Below are 18,980 nucleotides of genomic sequence, written 5' to 3' on the forward strand. Positions count from 1 at the left end.
TGATTGCTCTTCCATGTATGTGATTTATCTCCTCACATGTAAGTGTGGAATTCAATATATTGGCCGTACTGTCCAGACACAAGAATGAGAATGAATAATCGTTTTAATGTTCAAAATAAATTCAAGGCAACATAGTGTCTCCAGAGACATCACCATGATCCATGCTAGTGATCCCCATTGTCTGACAGTAAATGTTGTTGAAGCTATTCCTGAGGATACATATAATAGATACCAAACACTTATTAATAGAGAGTCTTTTTGGATTTTTAATATAAATTCATTATGGCCATATGAATTAAATGTACAGATTGAAAAGACAACTTTTTAATTAATTTTTAATTTTATTATGATTTTTTTCCTGTGATGTATGTGTGTATATACTTATTTGTGCAATTTTTGCGCATTTTTATATATGCATGTATATATGTATGTATATGTCTATATGTATTTTTATATGTATATCTTTTATATATATATATATATATATATATATATATATATATATAATTTTTGTATATATTTTGTGTATATTTTATACCGTGCAATGTATTTATTAATATATAAAGATATATGGGTCGGGTCTTTTCTCGCATAAATGAGTTTTTCTTTATCTTTTTTCCATATTTTTGTTTTCACCTTTTTTCCATGTCTTACAAAGGATCAATATGTCACGTGATTGTGACGTCATGATCACATCCTGTATCAATATCAGCCAAAACCTTGTTAGATCATGCCTGATGAAAAAACCTGAGTGTTTTGAAACGCGTTGCATGTAATTCAAATAAAGGAATTTACTTCTATATTCCGGATTCGTCCCACTTGATGACAGCGCGACCTCAGCTTCCACTTTCTCCTCCTTCCTGGGAAGCCGTTGCAGTCTCAATTTACTTACACCTTTGTGAGCGTTGTGCCTTTCCAGCACAACCCAACCAGGTGAGCGAGTTTTCATTATTTGCACTCCCTCACTGCTCAGCCCGCATTGATTTCCCACAGGGAGCACTCCGTTGTTCCTTTTTTTCTTTTTCCTTTCCGTTTACCATGTTTCCATGGGAAATGTTCACTCTTTGGGTATGTTCACATGGCGGAATTTCCACAATTCTGCAGAAATTGCCTTCAGCAAAGCTTGCTGAAGGGAATTATGGAATTCTGCTGGAATTCTGCCGAAATTATGGCAGAATTCTATGTTATCTAAACACAGAATTCCACTGAAATTCCAGCCTCATTGATTTCAATGGGATTCCGCCACAGAATTCCACAAATATATAAGACCAGTCTTATGCTTTGATGGGAATTCAGAAAGCAGAATGTCTGATGTGGAAATTTTGCTGTCTGAATGGGACTGTGGAATCCCATTCGTAACATTTTGCAGTAAATTATGGCCAAATTTCCGTCAGAATGCTGCAAAAAAAATTTCCGTCTTGTGAGTCACTGTAAGAAAATATTTCTATGCCCAACCCTAATTTCTTGATACATTTATCAGTGTATTGTAAAGAATTGTACCTCATATTGCAGAATATAAGTCAATAAGTCAATAGCCAGAAATCTTAGTATTGTACTTAAGGCTGCACAACTCACTGCATAAAATGCACATCATGTCCTACAATTGCTTACAATAACTGCATAGTCTAAAATAATGTAGCCAAAAGTACCATATGTTTGCCTAACTAGGCAAACATTGTAAATCATGTTTACTTAAAACTTATAACAAATGTAAACACTTTGTTAATGTCAAGTGTAATGAGTCAAGGCAAACCTACATACATTTGGACACACAAACACACACACCAGGTGTTCTGTCATAAAAAAAAAATCCATCTTGAATCGATTTATTGTGACTGTTGAATTGTGGCCCATTTTTATTTTACATTAACTGCAATCCAACAAGATGACCTTTTGTCACGAGACCTGGATCTGCTGTGGGTGATATAGTGGTTAAATATTTTAACCTAGTCCGCCTTGCTGGAAGCTTTCTCAACAACAATGTTTAGGCATAAAAGGGATCCCTAGGTTTCAGCATGGGTCTTTTTGGTATTGTACAGTGACGCATTGCCTGGGGCAAATCCCACCTGTTTTTATGTATGATTCAAGTAGTATGGGTTTCTGAGGGAGTATAGTTTAATGTCCACATTTATGAGTAATATAAAGCAGAAGTTATTCCAATTTATAGTGTCTTTGTATTTCTTAGGGATTACTAACACACTAATAAAGCTTGTTTAGAAATGTGGTATTATCCAAAATAGATAATGAGTCAATTTTTTAATTGACAGAAATGTGGTTATTTTATTTAGGGCTGCACACCTCACTGCTAAAAATGCACATCATGTCCTACAATTGCTTACAATAACTGCATAGTCTAAAATAATGTAGCCAAAAGTACCATATGTTGGCTTTGTTAGGCAAATGTTGTAAACTATGTTTACTTAAAACTTATTACAAATATAAACACTTTGCTTGACTCAAGTCTAATGATTCAAAGGCAAACCTACATACATTTGGACACATACACATGCCGGGATTTCCTCCCAAAAACTGGAATAAATAGTGATCAACATCTTGAAATGTTGCATGTAACTTTAAATAGTACCAACAAAAACTATAGTTGAGTTGAAAGAAAAATCTATTGCTCTCAGAATATTTAATCATATCGACTCTTAAAGTTAACATGTCTGTAGTATCACATACCATTAAAATATATCACAAAAATATATGCTTAAAAATATGTCCATTACAATTACAACAAAAGATGATTAGAAAAATGAAGAGTCACAAAATTGGGTGTAGCACCAAGTGGTTAAAGTGAACCTGTTAAGAGAAATCACTCCATAAAATGTGTGGCAATGCATTACATATGGTAAAATCTTCTTCCTCACCATCCCTGGGAGATGTTCCTGCCTGCAATCATATATTTTAGAGCCTGTGAAGATGGATAGTGTTGTACAGAATTTCTTCACCTCTTAGATCAAACTGAGGTGGGCTACATAGTAACTGCATGAGTTACCTCTATAGAATTTATGCCCTTGGTATAGCTCTTCTTAGCACAGTACACTAACACCATTCCACTGGAAACGTTCACTCTTTATCTGAAGATATTATTAGAGTCACTGTAAGAAAATATTGTTTTGTGTCACTCTGTTTTGTGCAAAAATTAAGAGACTTTTTGAACTTTATGCCTCGCATGGGTGTGACGGGGGCTGTGGCCTCCTGCAATGCTGGATTTCTCACAATATACACTAAAGAAGTAGTGTAAATTCCAGAAGCCGGGTGCACTAACTGCTCCCCTGCCTGCTCTATTAAGAGGCATGCACTTGATAAATCACCCCCCCCCTAAATCTTCAGCTAAATTCCCCCATCAAATCACAATTGTGCTACCATCTCCAGCACCCACTGTATAAACACACAAGTATTCAACCCAGGAAAGATAACAAAACTTACAATGACAGTGCTGTTGCACTCCTGCGGTCTATTAATCCCCAAACTGTGGCCTTCCTTTCTTGCCAAACCAGTACCTTCTGCAGTCATCCCACATCATGCGATGTCCCACCCCAGTCACAAAGAAGAGTTCTCTGCACCTGATGTTTAATGCTGATATGGATCTGTGGACTTAATTTGAATAACCTAAATTAACTAAAAGTTAGATGTTCACCTCTTTAAGCAGCTTTAAAGCTTAAAAGAGGTATTTTCATCTCAAATAATTATCAAATAGTTATGACATGCCGAATAATGGCTTCCAACCACTGGGACACCATGGAATGAGTGAAGCAAATCCCACACTACCAGCACGCCACTTATTCTCAATTGGGTTTCCAAACATATTCATAAGGAATTAATGGAGCACTGTCCATGTTCCCACCCCACATGATGTTTTGGTCACATAAATTTTCACTTAGATCCCTGAATACTTCAACAGACACTATATGACCTGGTTCTACGCAAGCAATCTGGGTAATAAAGTCAAGGATGTATTCATTGCATTACATATATTTTTATTACACTATAAATCCTATATTCTATAATCATATATGTTCTCTAATATCTTATCAGTAAATAACATCTTAACATACCATTTCTTGCAACTGAACACCTTAACCTGTTGGGGACGAAGGGCGTATGCATACGCCCTTGGGTCCTGGTACTTAAGGACGAAGGGCGTATCCATACGCCCGTGGGAATTTCGGTCCCCGCCGCACGCCGGGCGGGGACCGGACCGGGGTGACTGCTGATTAGACCCCCCCATGTCGGCGATCGGCGCAAATCACAAGTGAATTCACAATTGTGATTTGCGCCGATTCCGGGTCATTACGGGTCTATGGTGATCCGGTGACACGGAATAGAAGGGGGATCGCGGTTGTCTAAGACAACTACAATCCCCCTGAAGCGATAGGAATGAGGTAGCAGGGGTGCCACCCCTCCTATCCCTGCTATTGGTGGTCGAGACGCGACCATCAATAGCAGATCGGGGGCGGAGGGGTTTACTTTCGTTTTCCCCGTCCTGCCCACCCACAATAGGCGGGGCAGGACGGGGAAACGACGGGGACCGAACGCCGAAGGTCCACTTACCCCTCCGGAGGCTGCGGGCGACGGTGATCGGCGGGCGGCGACGGAGATCAGCGCGGGCGGCAGAAGAAGACGGCTCCCTGGATCCTACGTAAGCCGGTAAGTTGCCTAGCAACATCTGGAGGGCTACAGTCTGAGACTGTAGTCCTCCAGATGTTGCAAAACTACAACTCCCAGCATGCCCAGACAGCAGTTTAGGCATGCTGGAATATGTAGTTTTGCAACAGCTGGAGGGCTGCAGTTTAAGACAACTATATAGTGGCCTCTAAACTGTATCCCTCCAGATCTTGCAAAACTACAATTCCTAGCATGCTGAAACAGCTCTTTGCTGTCTGGGCATGCTGGGATTTGTAGTTTTGCAACATCTGGAAGGTCACAGTTTGGAAATCACTGTGCAGTGGTCTATAAACTGTAGCCCTCCAGATGTTGCAAAACTGCAAATCCCAGCATGCTCAAACAGCAAACAGCTTTCTCACCATGCTGGGAGATGTAGTTGCGTAACCTCCAGCTGTTGCATAACTACATGCCCTTCGGCGATTAGTACATGCTGGGAGTTGTAGATTTGCAACAGCTGGATGCACACTGGTTAGAAAATTCTGAGTTAGGTAACAGAACCTAACTGAAGGTTTTCAAACCAGTGTGCCTCCAGCTGTTGCAAAAGTACAACTCCCAGCATGCACGGTATGTCAGTACATGCTGAGAGTTGTAGTTTTGCAACAGCTGGAGGCACACTGGTTGGAAAATACTGTAAGTTAACAGAACCTAACTGAAGGTTTTCCAACCAGTGTGCCTCCAGCTGTTGCAAAAGTACAACTCCCAGCATGCACCCTAAAAACACTACATTACACTAACACATAATAAAGGGTAAAACACTACATATATACCCCCTTACATTGCCCCCCCCCCCCCCAATAAAAATGAAGAACATATTTACGGCAGTGTTTCCAAAACGGAGGCTCCAGCTGTTGCAAAACAACAACACCCAGCCTTCGTGGACAGCTACTGACTGTCCAGGCATGCTAGGAGTTAAGCAACAGCTGGAGGCACCCTGTTTGGGAATCACTGGCGTAGAATACCCCTATGTCCACCTCTAATTTAGTCCTCAAATGCCCATGGCGCTCTCTCAATTCAGAGCCCTGTCGTATTTCAAGGAAACAGTTTAGGGCCACATATGGGGTATTTCCGTAATCGGGAGAAATTGCACTACAAATTTTGGGGGGCTTTTTCTCCTTTACCCCTTATGAAAAGGAAAAGTTGGGGGTTACACCAGCCTGTTAGTGTAAAAAAAAAAAAACATTTTTACACTAACATGCTGGTGTTGTCCCATACTTTTTATTTTCACAAGCAGTAAAAGGAAAAAAAAAAGCCCCCCAAAATTAGTAACGCAATTTCTCCTGAGTACGGAAATACCCCATATGTGGGCGTAAAACGCTCTGCGGATGCACAACAAGGCTCAGGAGTGAGAGCGCACCATGTACATTTGAGGCCTAAATTGGTGATTTGCACAGGGGTGGCTGATTTTACAGTGGTTCTGACATAAACAAAAAAACATAAATACCCACATGTGACCCCATTTTGGAAACTACACCCCCACGGAACGTAACAAGGGGTATAGTGAGTTTTCATTAAATTTGGATGGGAAAATGAAAAAAAAAAAAAATTCACTAAAATGCTGGTGTTACCCTAAATTTTTCATTTTCACAAGGGAAAATAGGAAAAAATGGACCCCCCCACACACATGTGACCCCATTTAGGAAACTACACCCCTTGTGTAATGTAATAAGGGGTACAGTGAGCATTTACTCCCCACATGTGTCTGACAGATTTTTGGAACAGTGGTCCGTGAAAATTAAAACATAAATTTTTCATTTGCACAGTCCACTGTTCCAAAGATCTGTCAAACCCCAGTGGGGTGTAAATACTCACTGCACCCCTTATTAAATTCTGTGAGGGGTGTATTTTCCAAAATGGGGTCACTGTTCTGGCCCCACAGGGGGCTTTGTAAACGCACATGGCCCCTGACTACCATTCCAAAACGAATTCTCTTTCCAAAAGCTCAATGGCGCTCCTCCTCTTCTGAGCATTGTATTTTTCCCGCAGAGCATTTTACGTCCTAACATGGGGTATTTCCATACTCAGAAGAGATGTGGTTACAAATTTTTTTTTGGGGGGGGGGGCATTCTCTCCCATAACCCTTTGTAAAAATGGTAAATTTGGGGAAGAAACTGCACTTTAGTGAAAACATTTTTTTTTCATTTACACATCCGATTTTAACGAAAAGTCGTCAAACACCTGCGTAGTGTTAAGGCTCACTGGACCCCTTGTTACGTGCCTTGAGGGGTGTAGTTTCCAAAATGGTATGCCATGTGGGGTTTTCTGCTGTTCTGGCACCATAGGGGCTTCCTAAATGTGACGAGCCCCCCAAAAACCATTTCAGCAAAATTCACTCTCCAAAATCCCATTGTTGCTCCTTCCCTTCTTAGCCCTCTACTGCGCCCGCCAAACACTTGACATACACATATGAGGTATTTCCTTACTCGAGAGAAATTGGGTTACAAATTTTTGGAGGCTTTTTCTCCTATTACCACTTGTAAAAATTAAAAAACTGGGTCTACAAGAACATGCAAGTGTAAAAAATGTAGAATGAAGAATGGCCCCACTATCTTTGTACCCCATATACCACACCATACCATCAATTTTTGTGTTCCAACAGTCTTGGAGGGATCTATCCAATGTGGGTTAGTGTCAGACCAATAGCGGTGGTTTTGTTTGTTAACTTCACCATTCACATAAAGTTTGCCTCATCACTGAACAAAATCTTCTGCGTAGACTGAGGGTCCTGTTCCAATTTTTGTTTTGCCCATTCTGCAGCACCTGAAACTACAGATACTGGAAGCCTGTGCTAGCATTTCTCCTGCGGAGTTGCTATCAGTGGGTGAAGAGTGGGAGAAGTGGGTTGCATTGACAATCCAACACAATGGGCAGCACATTGAACACATTTTATAAGTAGTCAGAAACTTGTAAATAACTCATTAAATAATAAAGTTACGTTAAAGCCAAGCACATCATTGTTTTTCTTGTGAAATTCCCAATAAGTTTGATGTGTCACATGACCCTGTTCCTATTGAAAAAACTAAAGTTGGATTCAAAATTGCCGACTTCAAAATGGCCGCCATGGTCACCACCCATCTTGAATAGTTTTTCCCCTCACATATATTAATGTGCCACAAACAGGAAGTTAATATCACCAACCATTCCCCTTTTATTAAGGGTATCCGTATAAATGACCCACCCTGTACATGCCTCCAGAAATGAGGGTTAGGCATAACATCGTCTAACTAACACAAGAATATGCCAGATTTATAAAAGAGTTTCAAGGTTTATTGCAAGGCTTGACAAAAGCATGTGAAGAGATGCGAAAATTATTGCCCCTTTCATTCTATTGTTTAATGGCTGCACATCCACTTTTACACACGAAGATTTTCAGCCAACAAACTATTATGCAGGGCAATATTAGTCACTTGAGACATTAATTGCCCCATGCAACAGGGCCCTAAGACTGTATAATCTAAGTTGACGACTTGGCTTAAACTGCACTTAAATGGTACTGCATTTTTTGTCTCACAGTCTCACATTGTAAGCCACACCCCTTTCAAAGAAACTACGCCTTTTTTTGGTAGGTTTAACACAATATATCACATTTGACTGCTTGAAATGTTAATTGTAAAATTTGTTAGTAATGAAGTCTTAAGGTCTAAAAGAACAAATTTAAATAGTCAATAGTCAATGTTGTGATCAGGACTGATTACGGCATCTAAAGGGTTTATGGTGGACACGATGGGATCCTGAAATATTAGTGAGGAAAGAAACTGATGCGGAAAAAAAAAAGTGGAACAAAATAAACCCTGTAAAATATTCAAAGCAGAAACCTTTGAAATGCAGATGATAACAAATAAAAATAGCATTACATCACATTTATTTTTGCATGGAATAGTTCCCTGGAATATTCCTATTTAAAGCGGTATTCCAGGAAAAAAATATTTTTTTTTATGTCAACTGGCTCCAGAAAGTTGAAAAGATTTGTAAATTACTTCTATTAAAAAATCTTAATTCTTCCAATAATTATCAGCTACTAAAGTTCAGTTGTTCTTTTCTGTCTGGCATCAGTGCTCTCTGCTGACATCTCTGCTTGTCTTGGGAACTGCACAGAGTAGAAGAGGTTTGCTATGGGGTTTTGCTTTTACTCTGGACACTTCCCTAGACAGGTGTCATCATAGAGCACTTAGACATAAAAGAACAACTCAACTTCAACAGCTCATAAGTACTGAAAGGATTAAGATTTTTTTTATAGAAGTAATTTACAAATCTGTTTAACTTTCTGGAGCCAGTTGATATATAAAACAAAGTTTTTTCCTGGATAACCCCTTTAATAAAACTTAAAATGTTGGTCTGTTTTTGCTTAAAGATAACCCACATGTCATCTATACAATAAAAGCTCCAGCTAATTTCAGAGTGGTTTTTATTATACCTAAATGATTATCGAACATATGTTTCATAGAACAATCTCTGGAGACATTTGGTTATGTACTGTACCTGCATTTCTTGACAAAAGGAAGCTGTAGGTCCAAACAAAATCTGACATTGTTCATCTGCTGTATACGTCATGCCTGGCAGCTTGGAGGGAATAATCACAGAGCTGATGCTTTGGGGATTTGTCTGCAGCAAACAGTTACTGGCTTTTGACCTGGCAACATACACAAAGTTTTAAAACGTGGAACAAAGAGAGAAGTGCTTATGACTAAACTGCTATAAACATGCATTTCTACAGTAAAAGTAAAAAAAAAAAAAGATAGCATACCATTACAGTTTTATTCAGGCTTTACGCTTGGGACCATGGAACTGTTTACTGTCCACTTACTAAGTGTACAGATCCAAACTATTTGAGTAACCTTTCCCTCAATGATTGTGACTCTACAAAAATCTCAGAAAGATTTATTAGTCTCCAGATATTGGAGAAATGTCACAAGCTTCTAGGGTCAATTCCAGGTCTTAAAGATTAATGTTTTTCCAAGTAAACTATTGATGGCGACAAAAAGTCAGGTTAAAGGGGTATTTCAATAAAAACCTTTTTTTTTTTATATCAACTGGCTCCAGAAACTTAAACAGATTTGTAAATGACTTCTATTAAAAAATCGTAATCCTTTCAATAATTATCAGCTGCTGAAGTTGAGTTGTTGTTTTCTGTCTGGCAACAGTGCTATCTGCTGACATCTCTGATTGTCTCGGGAACTGCACAGAGTAGAAGAGGTTTGCTATGGGGATTTGCTTCTAAACTGGGCGGTTCCCGAGACACGTGTCCTCAGAGAGCACTTAGACAGAAAAGAACAACTCAACTTCATAAGCTCATAAGTACAGAAAGGATTAAGATTTTTTTAATAGAAGTAATTTACAAATCTGTTTAACATTCTGGAGCCAGTTGATATATAAAAAAAAGTTATTTCCTGGATAACCCCTTTAATGTGATACCCCTCTAAAATCAAAATGTATTGCTATAAATAGTTAGCTTTTATTGTTACTAGGTACTTTATACTAAAATATACTGTAAAAAATATATAGTATATAAGCAAAAATACACATTTCTATCTATCTATTGTCTTGAGAAAAAGAAAATACACCCTCTTTAATTTCTATGGTTTCATATTTCAGGACATCATAAGAAAAACTCAGGGTCTTACAAGATGACCAACAGTACATGGCCAATTATACCATGTCATTATTTATTTAGCAAAACTAGGTCAAAATTCTGACGCAATGTATAATGAAAAATGAATAACACCCCTCTGAAGAAAAAAGAGGGTAAGTAGCAGTTAGGTGCTGCTAATCAAATGCCCTTGAATAATTGATCATCTGCAAATCACCCTATAAAATCTTTCCACAAGTGGATGTCTCGGCAAACTCACCAGAAGGTCAAACCATGGAATGTTCAGAGAAAGACCCAGTAGTAACATCTCAGACTCCTGTCAAGCCTTCTGTTTAAAGTTCTAGTGATGGCAGTACAAATAGAAAAATACTAGACAAGTATGGCTTGTTTGTAAGGGTTGCCAAGAGAAAGCCTCTTCTTTATTAAAAGAACATGGCAGCATGGCTCAAGTTGCTTTTACACAAGCCACAAGTCTTCTGAAACAGACCAGACTAAAGTGGAGATATTTGGCCATAATGCACAGTGCCACGTTTATCAAAAACCAAATCTAACATATCAGCACCTTATATCAACTGCCCCCCCCCCATGAAGTCAATGGGACTGAAACGAAAAATGCTTGTGTGAACAAACCCCAAGAGAGCTATGCCTAAACGGATGCCCATAAACCTCAATGGATTAAAGTAAAGTTATAAAGGAGAGTGGGCTACAACCCTTCCTTCATATGAGGTTGTATTTACCTACCGTATTTTTCGACCTATAAGACGCATCGGCAGATAAGACGCACCCAATTTTAAAGGTGCAAAATCTAGAAAAAAAAGATTCTGAACCCAACAATGATCTTCAACCTGCGGACCTCCAGATGTTGCAAAACGACAACTCCCAGCATGCTAGGAGTTGTAGTTTTGCAACATCTGGAGGTCCACAGGTTGAAGACCACTGGTATAGGAGGTAGTACTCACGTGTCCCCGCCACTACGGATCCGTCACCGCTCTTCACCGCTGCCCTGGATGTCGCCCTCTATCGCTGTCGCCGCGTCCCTGTGGTGTGTCCAACGCTACGGATGTCTTCTTCCCAGGGATTCACGCTCTCTGTCGCCGTCATCACATCGCTAGGCACGCCACTCATATTGGATGATGGGACGGCGTGCGCGACGACGTGATGACATCGAAGGAGAGCAACGGCCATGCAGGGGATCCCGGCACTGAGCAGACACCAAGGAGGCAGGTAAGGTCCCTCCCGATGTCCTGTAAGCTGTTTGGGATGCCGTGTTGTCACCGCGGCGGTCCCGAACAGCCCGACTGAGCAGCCAGGTTAGTGTCACTTTCGCTTCAGACGCGGAGGTCTGCTTTGATTGCTGCGTCTGAAGGGTTAATACAGGGCATCACCGCGATCGGTGATGTCCTGTATTAGCTGCGGGTCCCGGCCGTTGATGGCCGCAAGGACTGTCACGATAGGTGTGTATTCGCCGTATAAGACACACCAACTTTTCCCCCCAGTTTTGGGGAAGAAAAAGTGCATCTTATATGGGGAAAAATACGGTAATTTTAAAACCTTCTAAGGACTAGATGTTTTGATATCCTGATAGTAAAAACATAGAATTTAAAGAGGGTATTCTTTTTTTTTCCTTATGACTGTATAATATATATCATCATCTTATCTACTGCCCAGTCACTCTATACTAAACCAGAGAATGACATGGCACATTGCAGTGACATTGCCTCTACCAGAGTGTGCCATAATGGACTGCTATGATGATATAATGGGATGTAATACTTGATGTCATATCTCATCATTCTTTTGTAGACACAGGATTGGCAGGGCCCCATTTACAGCATGTGCTGCTCAGGCACTCCAACTGAATACAACCCATAAGGGTGCTTCCACAAAGGTTACAAAAAGTTTCATGCAGATTTGGGACAAATACGCCGCAAAAATTGCATGTGTTGCAGATTCACTGAGGATCTTATACACGGAACATGGGGAAATCAATCACATATCCATAATTTGACCCATGTGGAGTGAACCAAAGGGGAATTTTTATTTTTTTCTTCGTACCACAACATCTTGGCAGCTGCTACATCAACATCAAGGTACAGTATTTATCTTCTTTTTTATTTATTTTTTATTTATTTTTTTACTCACTAAAGTGCTGTCTTACTAGGCACAGGACCATAGGCGTCTAATGAAAAATACATTCTTGGTAATTGGCAAAAGAGTTGGAAGCATTCAACTGAAACAATCTGGGTGGTTTTTTTTTTAGAGACTCATAAAAACTCATTAAATGGGCACTGTCATATCCAAAAACTTTTTATATGTTGTTACTGATGATAATTGAAAACTTTTTGTAATATGGTTTTTTTTTTTTTTGCGGAACTTACATTTTACATTACATTTTAAGTCTTGAGGCTATGACTGCCATCTTTAGATGTTGTACCATGTAAGTAAAGTGAATATATTTAAAAAACATGTTGAATTAGGTATAGCATTCCAGGATTTTTACCACCACAAACCTTAATATTAATCATATATCAGATATATTTAGACATTGTATAGCATTGTTATTAGATACTGCAACTGTATGTATGGAGCTGTTTTTTGTTCACTGTATGTGGGTATTATTTGAATATTGCACTGTATTTATGTTTTTTATGCAAACCTAATTGGCTAATGTAATTTACTCTTATTAAGACACCATACCATATATCACTCAAAATCAGACATGGTAGAGTGTAGTTTTTTACACTGTATATACTACATAGGGCCTCATCCAACATAAAGCTTGGACAATTATACCCTGTGGTGTATCTTTCCTTTATTTTATCTATGTTTTTGTTAAGGAGTTTGAAGAATGTCTTAATAGATAAATACAGTGAAAAATCTGGAAATTATCTATTTTTTAACCCCTTAAGGACCACCGTTTTATTTTTTTCATTTTTGCACTTTAGTATTTTCCTCCTCACCTTCAAAAAATCATACGCTTTAAATTTTTTTACCTACAGACCCATATGAGGGCTTGTTTTTTGCGCCACCAATTTTAATTTGTAATGACATCAATCATTTCACCACAAAATCTACAGCAAAAGAGGAAAAAAATATTTGTGGGGCTACATTGTAGAAAAAAAAACAGCATTTTGTAAATTTTGGGGGCTTCTGATTCAGAGCACTTTTTTTTTTGTAAAAATGACACCTTATTCTAATTGTTCAGGTCCACATAAATAAAATGATACCCAACTTATATAGGTTTGATTTTGTTTTACTTCTGTTAAACAATTATAATTTTACGCGCAAAAATTTGTAGGTTAAAAATTTTCTGTTCTGACCCCAATACGTTTTTTCATTTTTCTGTGTATAGGGATGTGTGAGGGCTCATGAGCTGAAGTTTTTATCGGTAACATTTGTGACTTTTTGATCGGTTTAAAATTTTTTTTTTTAAAGGTATACAAAGTGACCAAAAATACGGAATTTTGAACTTTGGTATTTTTTTATGTATACGCCATTGACCGTGCGGTTTAATTAACGTCAAACTTTTATAGTTCAGACATTTACACAAGCGGCAATACCACATATGTTTATTTTTATTATGTTTATATAATTTTTTTATGGAATTTCGGAAAGGGGGGTGATTTAAACTTTTAAAATGGAATGGGTTAATGTGTGTTTTTTTTTTTACTTTTATTAAACTTTTTTTTACACTTTATTAGTCTCATTAGATTCCTCATTCAGATCAATATAGTTCCATAGAACTACATAGATCTGTGTGCTCTGCACTCGATTGATAAAGCCTGGGGCTTTTGTCAATTTGAGTGCTGAGACCAGCACAGAAGGAGAGGTAAGCCCTCTGGCCTCCTCAGCAGTGGATCACCCTCCCACAATCGCGCTGTGGGGGAGAGGTGATCCACCCTACTGGACCACCAGGGAGTGTTTAAATGTGCCTTTAGATGCCACTGTAAAGGGTCGTGCTGAGTTAAAGGGTTAATAGCCGCCCGCGGCAAACGCCACATGCCGGCTATTAACGCCGGCCCTCAGCTACAGGAATAAGCTGGGGGACGGCCCGTATGGTGCGGGGTCGAGTCAGGAGCCCGCGCCATACTTGGTTAATGGTTAACCAGTTAAATCAAGTATTTATATTAAACATTTTTTTTTTTATTTGCTGATTTTGTTTCCAGTTTTCCTTTTCATTTACTTATTTATTTAATCTATGTTTTAAAGTAATCTTTGATAACATGCTGTTTTTATTTGGCCTTCTTAACCTAAAAATAAGCTAATATGTTCTGTAACGAAAACTTTTCAGTAGTTTCTTCCTTTTCATCACAGACAGGATTAAAGTGAAAAGTACACCAGTATATAGATGACACAGGATCAGGTTATTCATGATAACTGATGGTCAAAGCTCCCCTCTTCCCCATGCCTGCACAATGACCTATACCCAGGTCAAAGAGCATGCCTAGGAAAATTTCCATAGGAGTCAATAAGTCTGGTCAGTCTAATGTTTCCTGGAGGGGAATAAGGCAATATGGATGCCCCTATAATAATGTGCAAAAAAAAATGTAATAACTTTTTATTGTTCACTTGCTTGAGATGTTTGGGGGCTTGTTTTGTTACAGGAAAAGTAAAAGTTTTTATTTATATAGATCATTTTCTAGTACATATGGCTGCTTTTTTTCTATATTTTGGGAGGCAAATGATCAAAATACAGCAATTCTGGCAGAGTTTGTTTAACGTTTTATTTTTATTTTTTTATTTTTTTACAGCATTTACTTGGCAGGATAAATGAAGATAACATTTTATAGCTTAAATCATTATGGACGTGGCAATACCAAACATGTGTAGGTGAGTTATACGTGCTTTACGTCTTCTATTATGGTCTTCTATTGTAGTGTCATGTATCATGTATTATGCTGAAAGGCAATATATACAGCCCTTCCTCCCTTATGTCTGTAAAAGGCATGTACATGGCAGGCCTGGAGTCCTACAGGAGGCCCCTGGATACCATGAAAATCCATCAGCTTCCAGCGATCATGTCCCTGTGCTGCCCTCGGGGTCAAAGAGCCCTATAAATTCATTAAATGGTGGTTATCAGTGTGTAAGGGTTAAACTGACAGAATTGCAGGTTTCCCAGATCCTGGCAGTTAGCACAGGAGCCCAGCTGTCAGTAAAAGTTGGCAGACTAGCCCAAGTCCCCTCAGTGACCGTTGTAAGGGGCTGAAATATTGCATTCATTTTCAGTAGGTCTGACTCTGACTTACTTTCTTAAACATATGCCCCATTAAATATAAAAGATGGCTCATTTATGAATATTATTGATTTCTTGTTTTTGTTGTTCATGAAGTCGTTGTTAGTGTAATATAATTAAAATGAATTGACAGACTTTCCATCCCAGTATATCACACAATGTTTCATAAGAAGTTAATTACAAAATCAAAGTAATTACCTTAAAAATTTTTCAAGGTCTTCTCGGCTACATCTGGACCACGAAACATCGCCAAGGTTCTGCCCCTTGATCCATTCTCCTGACATAATATGAAGACCATCTGCACAGGATGGGTGATCATTATCATGGTTTATACCCATGCTGATTTCATAACATGTAAGAAAAAAGCAAACTCAAAAATTAAAAATAAATATCTAAAAACAAAAACCAGAACTCTCTTCTACATTGTTATTAGACATGAAAAGTACAACTGTTTGACCTTCTGTAGAGTTGTTGATTTTTTTTTTTATATAAGCAAATAATTGGTAATTATTGCTTCATTATTTGTAAGTGAATTACAAGGCAATTACAAAATGTATATCATTTTAAAATATTATGTGAGTGCTTAGAAATTCTGAATGTGTCTGTTGTTTTCAAGTAAAGCTTCAAGAGGTTAACTCCTATATTCATATAATGAACTTTAAAACTTTACAGTCACAGCCTCCCTGACATGTTTTGTTCAAAAGAGCATCATCAGAGAACAAGTCACATGCCTTGATCTCTGATAAAGCTCTTTTAAGCGAAACATGTCAGGGAGGCTGTGTCTGTAAAGTTTTAAAGTTATTTGTTGTCACAATGCCAGCTATCCAAGGACTGCAGCATTGGGTTTAAATAAATATATACTCAGTGTGATCAGGAATGCTAGAATGCAGGGTGTATTGGATGCTCCCTAGTGTTAAGCACTGACATATACTATATATTGTTTACATCCGGGAGTTTGTGGCAATATTGGTATTTATCAATACAGAATGTCACTTTTAATTGCACCATTAAATGTTAAGTTTTATTAGGGTTATATAAGGTACTAGCACCAAGGTAGGCACTTTGTTGTTTTTGATAGATTAACCCCTTTCCCTAATAAGGGTATTTTTATCATGATTTTTAAAATCTGTATTTTCTGCCCATGAATGAAACATATTGTACAAAGTAAATTGATCACATACAGAGAACTGTATAAGCTGGACTTAACTGCATCCATCTCTCACCAGAGAGTTGGACTAGGTTGGTATGGGTAAATAGCAATGTTTTTACCAACTGCCTGCAAGCGAATAAGAAACAAAAAAATCTTACTTAATAGAGAGTTAAATACAATTAAAAATATTATAGAATGACTAAATTAAGGTCAACTGATCTTTCTAGAAGAAGTTGCAGTGAACCAGGCTACCATAAATGTACAACCTAATAGCGACCATTCAGAATCATAAGTACGGAAACCACTGGTACATAAAGGTTTTCTGGTCAGTCTCAGAAGAGGGTCCCGAGCAGAAGAACTCCCTTTATGACATTCATTGAATTAATAGGCTATATGAAAAAGGGTTTTCTTAATGAAACATCCTATTTATTCTTTCTTTACCAAAACAAAGAAGGTGTCTGCTGACACCTCTGTCCATGTCAGGAACTGTCCAGAGCAAAAGCAAATGCAGTACCAAACCTATCCTACTCTGGACAGAGGTGTCAGCAGAGAGCACTGTGTTCAGACAGAAAAATAAATGTTTTTAACTAGAGTACCCCTTTAAGGCCATTTCAGTTGTCATACACATAAAAACATAACAAAACCTAAAAGAAATGTCCTTACATTTCAAGAAATGTCATGACATTCCTTACATACAAAGCAATATTAATGTTGTAATATGATATATGCAACATCATATGAACTAATTTAAACATATGCTTGGTTTCTACGAGGAGCTAAGTGTGAATCTGGATGTTGGAAATGTGGCAAATATAACTAGATTTAGCAAAACTTTGTGTTCTGGGTTGTATTTTTTAATGGTACCATTTTCAGGGACAACTAATACAGTATTTATCGGGGTATACCACGCACCGGCCTATAACACGCACCCTCATTTTACCAAGGATATTTGGGTAAAAAAAGTTTTTTACCCAAATATCCATGGTAAAATGAGGGTGTGTGTGTGCGCGTGTATACCCCGATACATCCCCAGGAAAGGCAGGGGGAGAGAGGCCGTCACTGCCCGCTTCTCTCCCCCTGCCTTTCCTGGGGTCTAGAGCCCTGCTGCCGGCCCTTCTCTCCCCCTGGCTATCGGCGCCACTGCCCGTTCTGTCCCCCTGACTATCGGTACCGGCGCCCCATTGCCGGCGCCGATAGCCAGGGGGAGAGAAGCGGTGCCGACAGCCAGGGGGAGAGAAGGGGCAGCGGCGCGCCGTGCAGCGCATAGCAACGACGAAGGGGACGCACGCCGGAGGCCTGCAGCAGTGCGGACCCGACCCAGGTAATTATGCCACCGGGGATGGGGGGAGGCAACGGGGCAGAACGGGCAGCGGCGCTGATAGCCAGGGGGTGAGAAGGGGCGGCAGCAGGGCTCTAGACCCCAGGGAAGGCAGGGGGAGAGAAGCGGGCAGCGACGGCCTCTCTCCCCCTGCCTTTCCTGGGGCGGTATCGGCGTATAACACGCACATAGACTTTAGGCTAAAAACTTTAGCCTAAAAAGTGCGTGTTATACGCCGATAAATACAGTATATTGACGTTAAAGTGTTACTGCCGTTAGAAACAGCTTTTTTTCCCCATTTAATACTTCTTTAAAAAATAAGCATTTTCCTAATATACTTTATTTAAAAATGTAATTGCTAAAGATGTGAATAAAGGGTTTACAAAAATGCCACTAGGGGTCTCTGTCTTTTAACAAAATATCTGAGGGGAGGAGAGAGGGAGGTTATCTCCATCCTGTTCCTCAGAGCACAGACAATATCCAGACAGCTTGCAGTCTTTAAGAGAAGCATTTACATGCACACTGACAAGCAATACAAGGTGCTAAACTATTATTTCTATGCAAAATGGTTTATCTTTGGTCATTTTATGAATGTATTTCTTGTTTATTTGCACCATATAGGTTCCACATGTCTGCTTTAGGGTTATAAAAAGCATGCACAGCAGATTTTTACAAGGCTGTGAAAATATAAAAATCTTTATTTTTTTGGCATAAAATGCAGGATTTTCTTCTGTCCTTGCACCATATAGTTTCACGTGGCTGCATTAGATTTCATGACAGGGGTGGGGGAAGGAGAGGAGAGAGGGGGGAGGAGAGGAGCTCATCATACTCCAGGGGAATATGTAAATCTGTATGTAGTTAGCTCCGTACTTGAATAATGTAGATATAAAATATAATGGTGTTGGAGGGTAATCATTCAATTTCAAGATTTACTGCCTTTCTTATTTAAGAAGCACAACTATGTTTCCAGCCCGGATACCATGATGAATTTGACAAATTTGCTCAACCTCATGTAATTTTGTAT

The 18,980-nt window shown here is 39.0% G+C and overlaps 1 protein-coding gene across 1 annotated transcript in view; it reads right to left on the bottom strand.

Annotated features, from left to right (window-relative positions):
• ADAMTS19 (ADAM metallopeptidase with thrombospondin type 1 motif 19) overlaps positions 1-18,980 on the bottom strand; it is a 245,689-nt gene that overhangs the window by 114,220 nt on the left and 112,489 nt on the right. Inside the window, exons 9-10 of the mRNA XM_056537289.1 lie at positions 15,687-15,827; positions 9,148-9,298 (exon numbers count right to left, since the gene is read on the bottom strand). Of these exons, the coding sequence (XP_056393264.1) occupies positions 9,148-9,298; positions 15,687-15,827 (292 nt within the window). The remainder of the gene's footprint in view (positions 1-9,147; positions 9,299-15,686; positions 15,828-18,980) is intronic.

This window comes from Hyla sarda, chromosome 1, assembly GCF_029499605.1.
Source record: "Hyla sarda isolate aHylSar1 chromosome 1, aHylSar1.hap1, whole genome shotgun sequence".
In the NCBI taxonomy this organism is placed as follows: Eukaryota; Metazoa; Chordata; class Amphibia; order Anura; family Hylidae; genus Hyla; species Hyla sarda.